This window comes from Pecten maximus, chromosome 1, assembly GCF_902652985.1.
Source record: "Pecten maximus chromosome 1, xPecMax1.1, whole genome shotgun sequence".
NCBI lineage: Eukaryota > Metazoa > Mollusca > Bivalvia > Pectinida > Pectinidae > Pecten > Pecten maximus.
The window spans coordinates 54,099,158-54,118,216 of NC_047015.1; the positions used below are offsets into that span (position 1 = coordinate 54,099,158).

The 19,059-nt window shown below is 35.7% G+C and overlaps 1 protein-coding gene across 1 annotated transcript; it reads left to right on the forward strand.

The window, feature by feature from the left end:
* The first annotated feature begins 296 nt into the window (after positions 1-296).
* LOC117338079 (eukaryotic translation initiation factor 4E-like) lies at positions 297-15,383 on the forward strand. The gene is made up of 7 exons (XM_033899273.1): positions 297-363; positions 5,246-5,436; positions 6,149-6,212; positions 7,851-7,964; positions 9,185-9,324; positions 9,965-10,019; positions 10,534-15,383. Exons 1-7 carry the CDS (start codon positions 334-336, stop codon positions 10,591-10,593), a joined length of 654 nt encoding a protein of 217 aa, XP_033755164.1. The 5' UTR covers positions 297-333; the 3' UTR covers positions 10,594-15,383.
* Positions 15,384-19,059: the final 3,676 nt, after the last annotated feature.

A 19,059-nucleotide genomic window follows, 5' to 3' on the forward strand; every position in this document is an offset into this window, starting at 1 on the left:
TCTTTAACATAGCTAATAACGTGTAAAAATTGATCTGACAACTTTTAAAATATATAGGCGATCTCATAAATGGTAAGCATATTTTTAGTTACCTCCCTTGCTTCGCAAACACGATCTATTATCGGCACTTCCGAAAATCAAATATAGCTATATAATAATCAACGATAACACCATATCTTTAACAAAAATAATGTAAAACATATAGCAATGAAAAATGAGTATGAATATCATATTTACTATAATTCCTTTATAAAAAGAAGCAGGTGCTTTTACAGCCTCGTTTTCGATGCCGGTACCCCATGTGACTGGAACCCATATTGGATTTCGGACAACATGGCTTCAGTGCAAGTGGAGTTACCTGAGGTAAAATATTGACATGTTGTAGAACCATGTACTTCTTCAAAGTAATATGAATGATATTTGTTTGAGTGACAGATATCGGAATATACAATAGTCAAATGATAGCCTACGAGATAGTCTAGTTGAGGAGGAAACATGCCATGTGGAGTATCGAAACGGACAGAAAGTCAATTTTATGTCGGAATATTTCCCGTACGACACGACGTGGATGGACTTAGAATGAAACAAAGGGGGTGTCAAACAGTAAATATAGTAACAGTATACAACTATATACACATCAGCAATGTTTTCAGTAAATCTAGTGCATATCTTGTGGATCGTACTTTTCAGTATTGTAACAATACACACATGAATCAGCGCCGAAACTTCCAGCATTGTCGAGCGATGACGTACTGCTCATTCTTACACCCCCTCCCTCCCGAGCTCCCCACTTAGCTTTACATATGCCCTTCCTCATTCTTCACTCCCTCTCATGTGTGTAAGGAGGGTTCATTCAGAAAGCCTTACCTATAGTTGTATCTGACTTTGTGAAAAGCAGAACTGATGTCATTTGACAGGAAACCATAATGAAGGCATCTGGCAATTTACACCCAGAGTTAAAATTATCATGGATATGTAGGCCTACTGATATTGGATTTTAACTCTGGATATTAATTACCAGATACAAGTGCCTATGGAGGTCTACACATATGAACACTGCAAAACCTCCAAACGCATTGGATTCAACTTGTGCATGTCTTTCAGTCAATTTCTTATAGAGTATGTATGTAACCCTGGTAAATACTAGCCGCAATATACCGCTCGACAAAAGTGATCTTCAGTTTAGCTTGATTGGTTGAGTTTAAGTCTAGTAAGCCAGAGGTCCTGGGTTTGATCCCTAGCAGTGTCAGTGATTTGAATTTAATTAATCATTTGCTTTGTTACATTGACACTCAAGTGGGAACCACGTACATTGCTGTTACCCCAAGAAATGTAGAATGAGTTCTTTCCTGAAGGGGAGGGGGGGGGGGGTGTAACCCTGGTCAGTACTAGCCCTTATATACCACTCGGCTAGAGAGAGATCTTTGCATTTACGGTGGTATAAACGCAATGGTGCGTTTACGGTGGTATAAACGCAATGGAATGCAGACATATATTCCATATGGCATGTTAGTTAGGTATTTAGTTAGGTGCCAATGTGAATAAACAGGGAATTACATTCCACCCAAACACCCCAACAGGAATCAAACTCTGGTCTAAAGTGTGATAATCCCTCGTGCTACCAACTAAGCTGAAAAGCCGAAGATGTAAACCAACCCAACCCCCTAGTTTTTAAGCCTCTATTGGCAAGAGTAACAAGAACCATCTGCTTGATTTCTTCTGTCTAGTGAACTAAATGACGAACCTACTTCCATTTGCAGTGCATACGCATAATTCAGTTTCTATATGCTTCTGCTCTATGGAATACTGTAAATCACTTATATTTCGCGTGGGATTTATATTCGCGTTAATTCGCGAGGAGAGTCAAACGCGAATTCAAATCCCTCGCGAATATTTGTATAAAAATGACAAGAATAATTGGCGTCCATTTTGAAATGATCGTAATCTTTAGTTGGTGAACAGACATCGCCATTAAAGTAATAATAGAATGATAGATTATATACTTACATGTAGATCAGAGTGTAATTTTATATCACAAAACACCAAAATTTCACGCACACAAAACCCCACTGAACACTAATATTGTGGTTGAACTCGGACTTAATTAACTTCTTGACGACGTTTTACATGTAGTTAATTAGGTACGGTCCCGAGGATCCCGGATGGTCATCCGGAATACGTCGTACATTATTACCCACGCTGTTGTAAGTTATGTAAGGTTACATGTATATATAGCACTTCACAACGCTTTATTCTCGAAAAGATATTTACCACAACAAAGTTGAAATCAAACAGATTATCTATTTAATTCAAACATTCAGAACAAATAATCGCCTGGGGTATATATTATTCAAAATAGACTGTCCCGAGAACTGTTCATCGGTATCACTGTATACACACGTACGTTAATTACAATGTACGTTAATTACTCACAACCTAATGTAGTCCCGCCATCTCCCAGGCATTCTTAATGAGCCGTGGGTTTTGTTTAATGTCTGACACCGCCTTTGTAAGCGTGGTCATGTCCGTGAAATAATCCAGACTAAACTACATATGAGCGGGCGTGAAAGCTTTATTTATATTGAAAACAACTCATTTCACCCTCCAAATATAAACGCACGTTGAACACCACATTTCTTTTGTTTAATCCACTTGTATATTGCCGAGAGACGTATACAGGTACGGTAAATACAATTCAGTATGACCAGACACCGATATCACATGATTGAATCACATGACTTTTCCTGTACCGTCACATGATTCTCATCAACAAAATGGCTACCAACATGGACATGTCTCCGACTGTTAACGTTATTCGCGAATTTAAAGTCATTTTGAGATCGGAATTCGCGAAATTATGTATTCGCGAATAAGTCAAATTAGGTGAGTTCGCGAAATTAAGTACTCGCGAAATATAAGAGATTTACAGTAAACTGTCCACTATCGTAAAATAGCATATGTAGAATCTTTGACACTCACCTAATGGACATTGGAAGTCCTTTGATATTCCCAAAATATTGAGGCATGTTTACTGAAATAAGTTTGTTTGCCCTGGTACATTTTGCAGCTGCTGCAGTGGTGAAAACTAAACATGAACCACTTTATATTAGAGGAATGTTTCATTGTGCACTCCAGGTTCAAGCATTTTTGCAAGTCTTATTGATTTAATTTGAAGCCATTGGAATGTTTGGATCATCACACTCGTAAGACAACAAAATTTAAAGCTTAAGTGTTTTCTGGATTTGGATTAATTCTGCTGATAGCACATATATGATGCGAGTAATTACGTACTCAAAAGATAATGAAACCAGTAGGCCCTATCTGTTCTTTGATAAATCAGTTATTTGATAAATACAAAGACAACATGATTAAGAAACATTGCAATGTTGAAGTGTTACTGTGAGTTTGATCTTTATAATGGGATCAACACTAACAGTAGCCCAGCAGCCCTGGCCTGGGCTGTCTGAAATCTGGTCGGGCTGCCAGAATGTCCAGACTAGCAGCCGTTGGCTGCCAACATTTTCAGCCAAATGTATAATGTTCAGCTAAAATTACTTCACAGGGATATATTTTGGGTTACCAAATGGATGGGTCGTTTTCAAGAAAAAGAACTACATGTATCTGTGTCCAGACTGTGATATAATTTATGGGCCATTTACAGAATTCGAAATTCAAGGGATTTTTCGAATCATGTGGGTCATTCAGGAAATTGTGGGCCAATGGCCCCACGGCCCCCTCCAAAATGATCCCTGCTTCAAATATTTTCTTATGGAACTCTTGTGCAGATAATTCACTATATATATTTCTATGCTCAGAATGAACGATAATGCAGGAAATTAATCTAGAATTCAATTTTTTCCTCAGTATTGGGGTTAAATTAGGGGCTGGAGGGACATGCCAACAAATCCCCCAAGAGGGGGCCAGGCTTTACCTTTGGTAGCTTGGACTGCCCCATTTCAAAACCTGTCAGCTCAGTGGTCTTTCAAGGCGATTATAAATATTGTTACAAATTGCGTCACAATCTGAGGTACCTATAGCTAGTTCAATATTTATAAATGCCTTAAGCAGCTGTGACTGATCATGAGATGACTTGATATATAGCGCCTTGGTTCAAACTACAGTAACAAAATGATATGTATTGATTAAGAGTATGTAAAATGAGATTGATTATCAGTTTTTAAATGTCACTCTACAAACATTAAAACAGAATTAAAAAGGACTTTACTTTCAATTTATTGCCAGAGTGTTTTTCTTCAATGTTCTCTAAATCTCCATCCTTCAATTTACAAGCACAAAATCAGCTTGTTTTGCTTATGCACTGAGAATTCCTTTTAATTTCTTCACTAATACTTGCAAGAGGCTGAAGACAGGGGACTCGGAATATCAATCCTGTATAAGAAGCTTTTGATCTTCATTCTTGATATTTTACTTTCTGATATTTTCAATAAATGAAAAGTGAAAGTTTAAACAGAGGTTAATCTAGACCGATTTTACTGCTGAAGTTATTTAATACTCCACTGATGGTGTTTAATTTTCGCTTTTGAATAAAAAGTAATATAATTCCCCATCAAGAAAAAATTCCATAAAACAGGAAAATTCTGCAAAACAGGAAATCCTCCAAATTTTGATGAAATATGTAAGAATTATTTAAGGTAAAAGAATAATTCAAGACACTGAGGCCGTTCATTTCCCCTAAATTTCATAATGGGAAATATTCCCCAAATCTTAGATTAACCCCTGTTATATGTATATGAAACTCATTAAACATCAAAATGAAATTACAGATTGAGATATAGGTGGCCCAATTTGGCAATCGGTAGCGACCGTTGGATTAGTCACAGTTGAGTGGCTCTTTTAATTGACTCCCATGGGTATTCTACTAATTAGTGTCACTGGCTAAAGCAAATATACCCTTTGTTGAGCTTGGGTATTGGACAACACATAGACTAATTACAGTGGTGGTCAAAATGTGAAGCGTCGGATTGACGCACGGCATGCAAAAGTCGTGCGTAAAATTAAATTTTGCTGCGTCATTGACCCGAGGTCTCTGGTTAGTGGATGCTCTGGTGGTTTTTTTTGTTTGTTTTTTTTTTCCTTTTCCTTTTTTTAAACCCTATTCTCAGTACTACTGTAAATGCTGCACTTATTTGGTCCCTTGATTATATTTGTGTCCCACTTAAAAATTTAGTTTTATTTTCATCATGAAACCTGGTTGTTGCAATAATATGTATGATTATTTTGATAGGATTCTCATCCTGGAGAAGAGGAAGGAGTTGCAGAAGAGAATGCCAGTACCCTTTTGTCGCCAGACGCCCTCATCAAACACCCCTTACAAAACAAGTGGGCTCTCTGGTTCTTCAAGAATGACCGCACAAAAGAATGGACAGCAAACTTGAAACTCGTCACATCCTTCGACACAGTGGAAGATTTTTGGGCGTAAGTCAAGAGTTTCATATGACATTATTAATTTATTAGTCCCCACCTGTGAAACCTGAGGGACTATATAATGGTTTCCTTTCCATCCGTCTTTCTGTCGGTCCATCTAGATCTGTCATTCTGTCCACTCAGTTTTCTCAGACATGCTTGAAGGTATGTTGGTGAAAGTTGGTATGTAAGTTTCAGGGTATTTGGGTCAAGGTCCTTTTTTTTATCTATTTTGTGGAATATTTGCCATTATATATAAGTTTTAATCTACAGACAATTGGATTTTTTTTTTTTTTTTTTTTTCAAATTTGGGGGAAAATGAGTCTAAAATGCATCTGAAATGGGGTTGTTTTGGGCACCCAGTTATATAGACAGGATAAACACTGTGACACCCATGGGGCCAGTAGAACCTTAAGAGTATGTTTTTGACTACCACAAATGATAATTGACTCTTGAATTGAAAGAACATTTGTGTTTGACATACCTTGACCTTTTAGATTTCAGAAAAATGGTCGTTTGACTTCTGAAATTGATGAATATTAAGGGTCAGCGATTGGATGCCCTGTAACATATCTGTCCTTATGTAGGTCGAAATTTTAGCTTTATTTTCATCGAAAGTGGACAAACATTTTAGGAAACATTTGGTAAGAGACGAGGTCTACATTGAATTTCTCTTTTGAACAGAGGATTTGAAAAACTAAATTAGAAATGTTTCTTTTTTCAGATTATACAACCATGTGCAGAAAGCTAGCAAGCTGCCATCAGGCTGTGATTATTCTTTGTTCAAGGTGAGGTTTAAGCCCTTTCTAATATAAGTTATGTTATAATTTGTAAAGTCCCTTGTAAAATAGGTTTTGTTATGATTTGTAATGTAGAACCTTTCCATTCTGTAGAACTACATTCTTGTGGGATGAGTCCAAGAATTTTCGGATTCAAATGCATCTTTATTTTATTGTTAAATATACTAATGCTTCCCCTGAATGGAATGAAGGGATTTTAAGCATGCATCTGCCTGTTGTAATTGGTCTATAATGCAATTAGCTCCATCACTGGATATCTGATTATGAGTAAACTTCAATGTGAGTCTTGATGTGTGCTTCATTGAAGACAATAAATTGTTTCCTATCGAATTTCATGTATATATTTTTTCAGTAGTGTTTTTCCTGTGTATCTGTTTTGTACAACAAAAAAAGCTAGATAGACTTTGCATTTAGCTCTATGTAACCTCATGATCAGGTTAAGATCAGAGGTGTGTGGTTTTGACACTTGTTAACCATGTCAGTTTGTGTTTCTCGGGAAGCTGAGTAACTATCAGGTCTGTGCTGTTATGATTGAATTTCTTGTATATATTTTATCAGTAGAGTTTTTCCTGTATATCTGTTTTGTACAACAGCCTGAATTAGTCTTTGCATTTAGCTCTATGTAACCTCAGGTTAAGATCAGAGGTGTGTGGGTCGACACTTGCTACCCATGTCAGTTTGTGTTTCTCGGGAAGCTGAGTAACTGGTGGGTCTGTGCTGTTATGATGGTGTCCATGGGCAAGGCACTTTTAGTTTGCCCTGATTATAAGGTCATTTGGATGGCAGGTGCTGGGCATCCCGTATGTTCATTGTTCAATGAGGTAGTCACCATGGCCAACTACCACACAGACTTGAAATGACCCTGGCTGTTTACGAGGGGATTAATATAAGCCAGCAAGCAGATAATACTACATTCCCACATACAGACATCAGTCTTTAAATGCAGATCTATACAGCAGCTTTTGCTGCAATGTGTAATTTATACTTTCAAACTTTGTATTGTTGATTGTGAAAGTTGTGAGAAGCGTAATGATACAAAATTAAAAACTTAGTTTTTGCCTTAGACTGGCCACCAGACCCTAAGTTGTTTTGTTAAGAATTGCCAAGCTAAATCCTAATACTAGATTATCTGCCCCTAGTTTGAAACTTAGAATCTAGAATCAGACATATCCTAGGGATCAAAACCATAAAGCTCAATTTTATTTATAATTTTAATATTCTAGAGACAATGGGGCCAGTCTATTTTTGCCTTAGCAGTGAAATTATTAGAAAGGTTATGATGCAAAATTAAAAACTTACTTTTTGTCTTGCCAGTGAAATTATTAGAATGGTTATAATAATGCAAAATTAAAAACTTAGTTTTTGTCTTGCCAGTGAAATTATTAGAAAGATTGATACAAAATTAAAAACTTAGGTTTTGTCTTGCCAGTGAAAGCATGAGAAATGTTGATACAAAATTAAAAACTTAGGTTTTGTCTTGCCAGTGAAATATGAGAAATTATTTATTTTGTCTTCCTTATGCTGAATTCAAATTTTGTTGTTGTAACTACAAATTCTTTATGAAGGAAAAAGGCATTTAGATAAATAGCTATAGTAATGTAACTAATTTTCAATGTCTTACTCTAGGATGGTATTCAGCCCATGTGGGAAGATGGTCAAAACAAAGATGGAGGCCGATGGTTAATCAATCTCAACAAACAACAGAGACATTCAGATCTGGACAATTTCTGGTTAGAAACGGTGAGTCTAGATTCCTGTATAGATTGTTTTACAGATGATTTCTGTATGTGATACTCTTTTTGAGGCAAGGAAATCACTTGTATTGTTATCTGTGACTTTGTGAAATAAGTAAATTGGGATGTCAGTAGCGTGTCCCATTACTTTATCATATCAGGGTAAAGTGTACCCTCTCTGAAATAACCTAGACCTGCGCATCATCATTAGCCAATCAAAATACAGGATTCCTGACAGTAGCAGCAGGCTCATGAAATGATCGGGAAGACTTTGTCTCGTCGTCAAATTCTATTTTCTTCAGACAATTTTGATTCTTAAATGATTTTCAAGTCATGTTTTCTGTTTTTACATCCATTTTAATGCGTGGGCAGTGTACCCTTGGCATCAAGCGTTTGTGTAGGCATATATATAATTGTTTGATGTGTGAATTGCACACATGTACATGATGGGGCACGCTGTGTCGGTGACACATAAGGTGGTAGATATTTGTGACACTCAGAGCTTTATTTTGAAGTAATTGAAAATAGATCACAATAATGTAAACAAGAATTGTTTCTATGGAAACATCATTTCTGCATGCAATACATGGTATATGTTAGCTAGTAAAAATGTAGGACAACCCCCATATACCCAGCCACAAAGTAATGTGCATGGTTGAATTTTACCATTTTCTATTTTCAAAGTTTCCAAATTGTCTTCAGAGCTATAATGTCAGAGGTTAATCTAGACCAATTTTGCTACCAAAATTAGGCAGTATTCCCAACTGATGGTGTTTTCCCCTTTGAACAAAAACAAATTCCCCATCAAGAAAAAATCACATGAAACGGGAAAAATTCTCCAAAAGAGGGGAAATCCCCCAACTTTTGATGAAATTTATGCAAGAATTATAGCAAAGAATAGCTGTAAAATGTTAAAACTTAAAGAATAATTCAAGAAACTGGCCATTCATTTCCCCTCAATTTCATAATGGGTGGTATTCCCCAAATCCTAGATTAACCCCTGAATGTTAATACTTGTTGCCAATAGTAGACAATCACTAGACATTGAGATTAACCTGGACGAGATTAGTTGCCACCAGAGGGTAAACGGTCAAATTAGGTTACAAACACATTTCATACGTTGGCCTATAATTAAAAAAAAACTTGCTTTTCATTGATCAGATTGGAAAATATTGGTCTTTTATATCTTTGCTCTAATTTGTAACGGTGAATCTTTTGTGTTTTCAGTTACTGTGTCTAATAGGCGAGTCATTTGAGGAATACAGCGACGATGTTAACGGTGCAGTGGTGAATGTACGAAACAAGGGAGACAAACTCAGTCTGTGGACGAGAGATGCTACACGGCCCGACGCAATCATGAAAATAGGGTGGGTAGGATCGATGTGAATCTACGAACATTGTGTCCTTCAAATCTTTCTTGTACAAAGTTCTGAAGAGCGGCACGTTTTGTAGCATTGTTGGCTCAAGCTCCCTCTTCCCCGTTGTCGACAACAGTCGATAGGCTGTACTGACATTATTGAAGTGTTGATTTCTTTAAAACAGCACTCACGCACTTATCCATTACAATGATATATAAAAGGTGACCGTTAAGGGCCATGGGCTTCTTGTTATTTGTCGGTCCACCTGTTAACAGACTTTGGTTAGACTTTGCCTTTAGTTCTGTTAGTGTTTAGTTATACTGTTAGATGTACAAGTTTGCAAATAAATAGTTTGAATATCATCTTAAATCAAAGTATGATCCAGCTGAGCTTTAATATAAGCTGTTATTACTGATATTGATTAAAAATTACTACATGATTTGGCCATGGAATGGGTTGCTTGTGATAAAACACAGCAGTTTTGAATCATAAAACTAAGATTCTATAGAGACTTTCCAAAGTCATGTGATTAGATATTGTAATTTTGACTCTGCATGAATTTAAATTCTTAAATTAAAATGAAAATGAATTTTTTTGCAATGTTAAATGTATTTTTGAGTTTTCAAGATTGTTTACTTTTACATTTCAGGAAAAAATTAAAGGACAGTCTAAAAATACCCATCAAAATTGCAATAGGTTTCCAGGTAAGTGTTTTGTCTCAATAAGCAGGCACCAGACCATTAATTGTCTGTTTTTGAATGTAAAACAAGATCTTTGCAAAATTAAAAGTGATTCAGTGAAAATATCACAAAACTGAACTAAATCATTGACAAATTATGAGTGAAATAATAAAAAAAAAAAAAAAAACGTACATAAATTAGATTTGTGAGTATTCCAGTACAAATATATATCCTACAGGAGGACTTAAGAAATAAAGAAATACTATGCATGGTTGGTGCAGTAGAAAATGTAATATATGGCATCGTTTGAGTTAAATCAATTGTATTGGTAGTTCCTGTTCTGATCTGGAGTTCTCTTTGGTAAATTTTTTACTTCTGGCTGTTCTGTAGAACAGGGAATAAATAATGGAATTAACAGGAGAAAAAAACAAAGACAAAAAAAACAGAGTCCAGCAGCATCGGTTTTTTAAATGCCATTTTAGAATTTTTTTCCAAGAAAAAGTGTTCTTGTCAATGGGAGTTCGTTGATCTGTTGCAGGCACATACAGACACCATGACGAAAACAGGATCTACGGCCCGGGACCGGTTTAGAGTATAACATTAGGATCTTAGTCACGGAATGATTGGCCTGTTTGTTTGTGTGTGTGTCTGCTGTGAGAGAGAGAGAGAGAGAGAGAGCGGAAATATTACATTGGATTACGAGCAACAGCTGGATTGGAAATGAGCATAAAGATACAGATCCTGTCTGTTGATATGAGCAAGCTAAACAGACACGAGACTCTGATGGAGAGAATTCTGTCCGTAGTACGGTAATTTGCAGATTTCTCTCCATTAAGTCTTGCCTACATACCCATGTGTCTGTTTGGTACAAGTCTTGTCATGAACATGTTGTTCTCTTGGCACAATTTCTTCAAAGAAATCAGAAATCTCGCTTCAAAAGTCTGAAGATTTCGCTGTCCTAGAGATCATATTTGGACAAATTAATGAAAAAAACATGTATGTTTCAGTCTAGAATTTATTTGCCATCAGTCCTAACTTGTAGATGATTATGGTAAAGTTGGTGTGCTAAAGCTAGGTAATCTCCTGTAGTCGAATGTCAATGTCAACTGCTATTTTGGTAGTGTATTTTAATTATAGAGGTCAATTAGCAATTAAGTTTGACAAAGGCAGGATTCATAAGCTCTGACAGCTGTTAAAAGCTGAGGCATGACTCATGGTGAATTTTATTTTTAAAAAACCCATTTTTTCTGTGCTGCAAATGTATGCAATCCACATCACACATTTTTGTTACCTGTTTTATGGTATTTAAAGCCCAATGCTTGATGGTTCAAACAAAAGTTTATCGGATTGTTTATTAATTTAAGATAAAATTAAGATTCATGATTAACATATATATGTGTTAACAAAATATTTGATTGATATGAATTTGAGAAGTAGATTTTAAATTTCCATTGGACTTGTCTATGTCAAAATTGTTGGAAGACTTGACACGAGATTATGAAGAGGTTTTGTGATATAAGGTGCCGTTAAAAACTGTGCTGTTTTAGCCTCCCAGTCCACTTGAGTGTAACGGACATCTGGAATCCCATCCTAAGTTTTGCCAACACCAGACTGAGAAGTAGCTATTGCCATATGTAGGATAACTTTTGGTACGGCAATGTGTTTGACCATGATTGCACCATCTTCTCCTGTATTTGACATTTGATGATATGTGACTGATAGTTTGGATTTACAAAAGGAACTTTTTTGTTTGATATAGATAACAAACTTTATTTTTAATTGTTTGATTTGATTTTTCAATATCAGTGTATAAGTTTTATATCAAATACAGGACATGATGGATCCAGAATTTGATTTATTCCAAAAGAAATTTGTCTTACCTGTGCTTGTAAAATGATGTAAATATGTAATTGTCGTTTACAGATGCATTCTTTTGTGTACACGTACGTGAAACACGTTGTTACTTTGCTCGTGAGAATTAATCAGAAAAAAAACATGGTATCATTATATATGTTTCATTTGAAGGCATTTACACATTTATTTATTCATTCGACTGTTGTTGACCCCTTCCATATAACAGTTTATTTGCACGTCTGTACGTCAGAAACCGGAATCCAAAGGTGAAGTAATCGCTGTAATCTGTAAATCTGGTATAACAGTATTTTGCTGAAGCATAGATCCTTTTTGAGAAGATCTTCAGGTAACTACTACAAGATATTTTACTTGTTGAATACCTTCTTGGTGAATTTTCTGCTGTGTTTTCAGTTTGGTAAACAAGGGTCAGTTCCTATGTAATTCGGGGGGGGGGGGGGGAATACAATAATTTAGAAGCTAGTTCTAGGTATCTGATGAACGTGTACAGACTGAAGGGAGGTAACTTTTCACTTTTTACAGTTGACACACCATACATCTACATATTACAATCAGTTTTCAGCAATCATGGATCATAATGTTCGAAAACCAAAATAAATTCCTTTTATTTCCGAAAATTTCAGAAATAATGCTAACTGGAAAGTTTTTTGTTTTTAATTATTTTTTTTTTTTTTTTTTTTTTCATCCTTTAATCGACCATTATTTCTGTCTTGAAAATCACCATACAAAAGTAAACAGTTAACGGCTACCCCGCTACCTGGTATCGGATATCAACAAGTCCCTCCTATTTGTCCCTTAGAAACATAACTTGGGTAAGATTTTATATGTTTTTCTTCACATGTAGGAAAGAAAATGGTTTCAGTTTTATAAAATCAATCTGATGTGATCAACCATAAGTGATGAGTCATTATCTGGAAAATGGAACTACTTTGTAACACTTGATGCATGACATTTGGTAGTCGTTGTTTGGGTAATACTTCCAGGTAAAGACAAATAGTTTCATCAATAACTGTTGTTGTCTAAGGGAACAACGTTACCACAGTGTTGTTTGTCAAGTGTCGAATTGTCTGTATTTTGGTGAGAAATCAAAAGTTGAAAAAAGAAAAAGGAAAAAAAAAATTATCACAATCTAGACTACATTAGAATAGCCTACACATACAGATCCAAAATAGAATTTTTGAATAGTTTTGAAGCAGTCAACTTAAGATAAAAACATATTTTATTTTGGTATTTAAAGCTCAAATGTGATGCATGTTCATGTACAATTCCTTGTTTGAAAAATTCTAACCGGCAAATATGAAATGTGTGTTAGCAGAAAAGTCCTGCAGGAATTTGGATTGTTGTCAGTACAAGTTCGATAATTCAGGAATTGTGCTGTGAACATTATCACAAATGCATGTACATTCAGTAAATTGTAAAATGTATTGTTTTATTTCAGGGAAAAGATTTTAAGTACATGTACATTGATTAAAACAAAACTGCAAGGAAAAATTTGTCTTAAAAACTCAAAGAGTTGTCTAACTTGTAGCTATATTTTGGAGGCACCTCCATCAGTCGGAAAGATGTGGGTTTTTTTTTTTTTTTTTTGTCACATGCTAAAGTACAGAATGATATCTCGTTTCATTGTATGGGACCTTTTTCATAGCGACAGAATAAAACTGGTTAGATTTGACTTGCAAAATTGCGAACAATTTATTTACCGATAATAAGTTGCTGACCAGATGACACTGTACATAGAATGTGACTGGTCAACATGGCGTGTTTGAGACCTGTATATATGGAAGACAGTTTTGATTTCTGTGTAGAGGATCATTATATAGTAGAACATAGTGCTGGTACAATTGTACTATATGTCAAGTGCTTCATGCTTTTTTTTTTTTCATTGCCATATTGCTATTTGTCATTCTGATAAATTATCTTGTTGGATGTCTTACCTATTGTTTCTTAATATTGCATAAAATGGTGGTGTTAAAAAAAAATCTTTACAACTTTTGGGGATATGAAACTTTAAGTTTTAGTAAGTAAAACCATTATTGGTAGTTTTTTTATAAGACCAAGATAATTATAGGTTTAAGCGTTTGAATGAATTGGTACAGTGTATTACAATTCTTGGATTTGATTAATGATCAGTACGACTTGTGAGGGACTTTTATCTTGATACTGGCTGTTTTGTTAATTAGTGACTTGGGGGGGGGGGGGGGGGGGGGGGGCACTATCAGTATGTATTATATATAATATTTAAAAATAAGAAAAGAAAGAAGGTGCAGCCACATTCAACTGCTCGAGATCAATTGGCTGATTTCTGAAGAATAAATTTTGTGTTGTCATTGTTAAATATAATCTCTGCCTTAAAAGTATTTTGACATGTAATACCCAGTCTCTGTCTTGATATATGGTATCTGTTAAAGTTTATCTTTCTTTCATACAGTTCATATTGCCGATGGGGTATATATGCTAGGTTAAGTGGAAAATATTTCACAATGAAGATGTTTTCGCATTTATTTTTTCTTTAAACACTCGAAAAGAGATTGCTGCACTGCATATACAGGTAGATGCATGAAGGATTTTACAGATATTTTTTTTTCATGTTTTGAAATATTTTCTTTGTGTAGTCCAGAAATTGCGGTTTATAAGTAACGTAACAGATCATGTCCATTTTGTTCAACTTGCATGTATCGTCCATTAAAATTGTTGTTTCCCTCTTTTTTCCTAATAATGATAACAGATGTTTGGGGAAAACTGATTCAAATAGTTACAGAACTTCCTCAACAGGCATTATTTTGAATTTGTTGTGTTTTGGGTCACATAATTATTATTTTAGGTATCATTTTCTGATTATCATTTCCTGTTATAATAATTGAAATGTTTAAATCTGTGTATACTTACTGCAGACTGTAGGCTGTGTTTCCATGGTAAACAAGACTATTGGGCAGATTGTGTATGTTATATATATCATTGCAGTCTTGGAGAATATGTTCAATCTATCAGCGCACACATTATGTGTTTTGATTTAGTTAACTCTTGGGCTTGTGAAAAATATAATCAAATATGTCGTGCAAGGACATGGATCATTGCATGTTTCTTGCCTTGTGTTTATTTTTCACGGTCAAGGGAGGTAATCCAGGAAAATATATGCTAGAGTTATCTCCCTGAAATTGATGTGTGGATTGCCCAATTGGACATAATTCTTGGGATTGGACATTAATATGTTGTTAGGGTCGGAATGAATGTCACTGTTTTGGGGCGGTCAGTCGACAGCATGGTTACTCTATCACCCATCAAAGTGACTGTCATTATTGTTTACTATCTAACACTGCCTGGGTGAATGTCAGTTGCCATTTTGAGAAAGTAAAATACGTGCTGGTGTTCATGCTGACTTGCAGTGGCTGCTGTAAATGTCGGAGTGTGGTATAAATGGTGTGAAGAAGACAGCGAGATATTACGTGTGTCTGCCTACCCTGCCAGACGTAATCACAGTACCTGATTTCTTAAATAAACCTGATTCTTAAAGCTTAATCAAAATCTTGTTTTTCTTTACAAATTGGCCGCGGTGGTCGAGTGGTTAAGGTGTTCCGTCAGTTTATCACTAGCCCTCCACCTCTGGGTTATGAGTTCGAAACCTTCGTGGGGCAGTTGCCAGGTACTGACTAAGTTTTCCTCCGGGAACTCCGGCTTTCCTCCACCTCCAAAACCTGGCACGTCTTTTAATGACCCTGGCTGTTAATAGGACGTTAAACAAGAACAAACTTTACCAAATCAAACTTGATAGCCAAATTTGTAAACAAAATCTTTTTTTTTTTCTTTTTTTTTTTTTAAGTGTCCACTGTATTCATACCACGAAGGGATTTTGACATTAGTAAGAAATGTATGATATATGCTTAGTAACCCATTTTTATAATGCCCATGTTTACTTATGGTTCAAAAGACGGTGAGAAGTGGTTTCTTGGGTTGTCTATGTTGAATACAGCAAGTTACAAAGCAATTTTTATGATGATAGTGTTGTTTGATATCTTTCCTACCCATTCTTTGTCAGAACTGAATTTATCTCGCCCCGATCGATAACCGGAAGGGAATATTGTAATGCTGCTGTCTTGTAACTCGGTCCATCTTTGTTACAATTTCTGGACAATAATTAGAATCGATCAAACTCTTTTACTCCAGACGTGTACATTGCTTTCTTATTTTGAGTGTTTGCTTGGGATTTCCTTTTGGGTCCAAAGGTCAAGGTCACTAAGTGTAACAATATAGAATGGTGGTTGTGTGGTTAAGGTGTTCCGGCACTTTATCACTAGCCCTCCACCACTGGGTTACGAGTTTGAAACCTACGTGGGGCTGTTGCCAGGTACTGACCGTAGGTTTTCCTCTGGGTTTACCGCCAGGTTACCCGCTTATCGAAAATCGTATCACCGAAAGATTGCAAAATTTGCTATAATCATTTGATTTTCCGAAATTTTGGCCCGCAGACCCCTCGCAAATAAATTACTGGACGACACCCCAACCCCCTTTCAAATTCCTGGATCCGCACCTGGACTTATTATGGCTAACCGTGACCTTAAACATACACTCTTTGCTTAGGATTTATTTTTGAGTTTCGAGGTCAATGTCACTATTACTATAAATGCAAACTTTGTTTCCATCCAATAACTTAACTTCAGACACAGACGTCTGCTTCTGGTTAGTATTTATAGGAAAAACCATTAGCCCATACTCTTACTATTGCTGATATAGTCTAGAGGTGAATATTTTTCTTTAAATGTTCAGGACTAATAAACATGTTTTTCATGTAGTGCTCATATTGGGCGTGGTGTGCTTACTCGGAATTTTTTTTTTTTTGGGGGGGTAAAAATTAAGGAATCAAAATATTTTGACAGTAGGTATATGGCATGCTGTCAGTGTGCTTTGGTGCTTCCTCATATAAACTACCCGTTTTCAAACTATTAAGGGGGTCAAGTTTAAGTATAAAAGACCAATTCAGCGAGTTATATGCCAAGAATTCACAGATGATTAATAAATCTGATGGATATTTACTGATGAGTGGTGTCCTATTACCAAGAAATTGGATCTGGTGACACCTGTTTATTATTTGGTGGTATGGAGTAATGCTGGTAATTTTATATGGGGATTCGGATGTGAACGCGAAAAATTCAAAGAGGCAATGTGGTCAATGTTAATTGTCACCCATTCTTGGGTGTAAATTCAATCGTGCTTATGTGAACTGGTAGTACAACTTATTTGAATTTGGTATTTTACCAATTTAAACGTATTATTTTGATACTGCTTCCTGAATTAGAAATATTTGATAACCGAATCTGGTAAATTGTATTTAAAACCAAATTTTACACCTTAAATGTGCATACAGATGTATCAGGATCATACTATATGGAAACTGAATATCTACAGTATTACAAACATACATGTAAGACAATTTTTGTGTGTATATAGGCTCAATCACAATAGTAGTAAAGCCTGTCTTTGATGCAGGTCAAAGGTCACAATGTAGGTCAGAGTGACCTAGTTTTGGCATGCGACACACTGTTTTATTTAGGTGAACCTTTGTCCCAAGTATGAAGTGTCAGTATGGAAAAGTGTAGATAGACGGACGGACTAAACATTCCTCGTATTTTTATGAACTTATTTTCAAGGTCAAACCTTTCGAAGCAAAAGGTCAACCAAAATTGTGAATTATATGGCTTTCATAGATGGAAAAGGCTTAAGGTGGGGGTAAAATTAGTGTAGTTTATATGTAGAAAATCACGTTTTGAGCATGATACATTTGATAAGTTACTTTGTGGTAAGATGTATTGGGGACTGATTCTCGGTCACAAAAAATGTAAATAATCTGGCCGAGTTGTTAAGGTGTCCCGACACTTTATCACTAGCCCTCCACCTCTGGGTTGCGAGATCAAAACCTACATGGGGCAGTTGCCAGGTACTGATCGTAGGCCGGTGATTTTTCTTGGGGTACCCCGGCTTTCCTCCACCTCCAAAACCTGGCACGTCCTGAAATGACCCTGACTGTTAATAGGACGTTAAACAAAAACAAGCAAACACATCAAAAAATTATGAATTATATTGCTCATACTGATGATATAAATAGGATATAAACTTCTTTTTGTGCTTTAGGTGAATATTATCGGGGAAAGATAAAATCTAGCAAAATCCTTAAAAATATGGTTCAGTTATTAATTAATACGTATCTTTATGTGGCCCTGGTAGTAAAGCGAACGTGGTGACATATGTTTTTTTATGTGGCTTTTGTGATAAGAGCATAATTAACATTGAAATAAAAATAAAATTAAGGAGATCTATCAGAGGAAACCCGAAGGGTCGGTCTACCTTAAACCAAATTTCACATTTAGCCTTTCGTACCGGCTTTCCATACAACTCACATTGTCCTATTCTTTTTGCAGTATGTTAAGGTCGCCATGGGAATCTTTATTACGTCCTTGTTAATCCATTGTTTTATGGTTTTGTTTTTTTCCATTTCGATTTCTTTTGCATGTCTGTATTTTTTTGTAAGACCAATCGGGTCATTTTACTTCCATCCTTGGCCGGTTCAGTCACAACTACCAACTTAAACCACTCTGATCTGATGATTTAACAGTCAAATCCACCTATTTAGGCTATTTGGGTTTAGTCTACGTACAACTTGAATGGAACCAACTTTAGAACTGTTTCATCACTGTAAAGATGGAGTTTCATAAGGGCCTAAGAAGCAAATACGATAGCTTGTACATTTGTATGTTCTATTGGTAGTCTCCGTAGTCCTAGGTTTACAAAAAGGAATTAAAGTCCAAAATGTACATACGCGAGAATATTGCGCTCTTTTTGTGCAAAAAAAAAAATAAAAAAAAATGTATGTTTATTTTGGTTGGAAGGGGATGCTACAATATCAATTCCCTTTTTTATATAGAAAACTAAACAAACATGATAATAGGCGAAGGAAGAAATTACAATTTTGAATACATTATCAAAACAAACATAAAGGCGAGGGAAGAAGTTTCAATTTTGAATAAATTAGAAACATGAAATTTAAAAATGTGACGGACTTTGAGTGAGAACATGTTCTTACAGCTACTGAGTCAATTTTCTGACAAGGACGCTACATTATAGATTTATGTTGGTTTACACATTAAACCACATAATCCGGAATCCAATATGGCTTCCTCGTCCAAGAATCTGATTGGCGATG

Bases quoted from the DNA above. Each gene is read 5' to 3' on its own strand.
- LOC117338079 (XM_033899273.1), top strand. From the start codon at position 334: ATGGCTTCAGTGCAAGTGGAGTTACCTGAG. The intron at 7,965-9,184 runs GTGAGTCTAGAT...TTGTGTTTTCAG, and splicing joins ACAATTTCTGGTTAGAAACG to TTACTGTGTCTAATAGGCGA. The intron at 10,020-10,533 runs GTAAGTGTTTTG...GATCTGTTGCAG, and splicing joins AAATTGCAATAGGTTTCCAG to GCACATACAGACACCATGAC.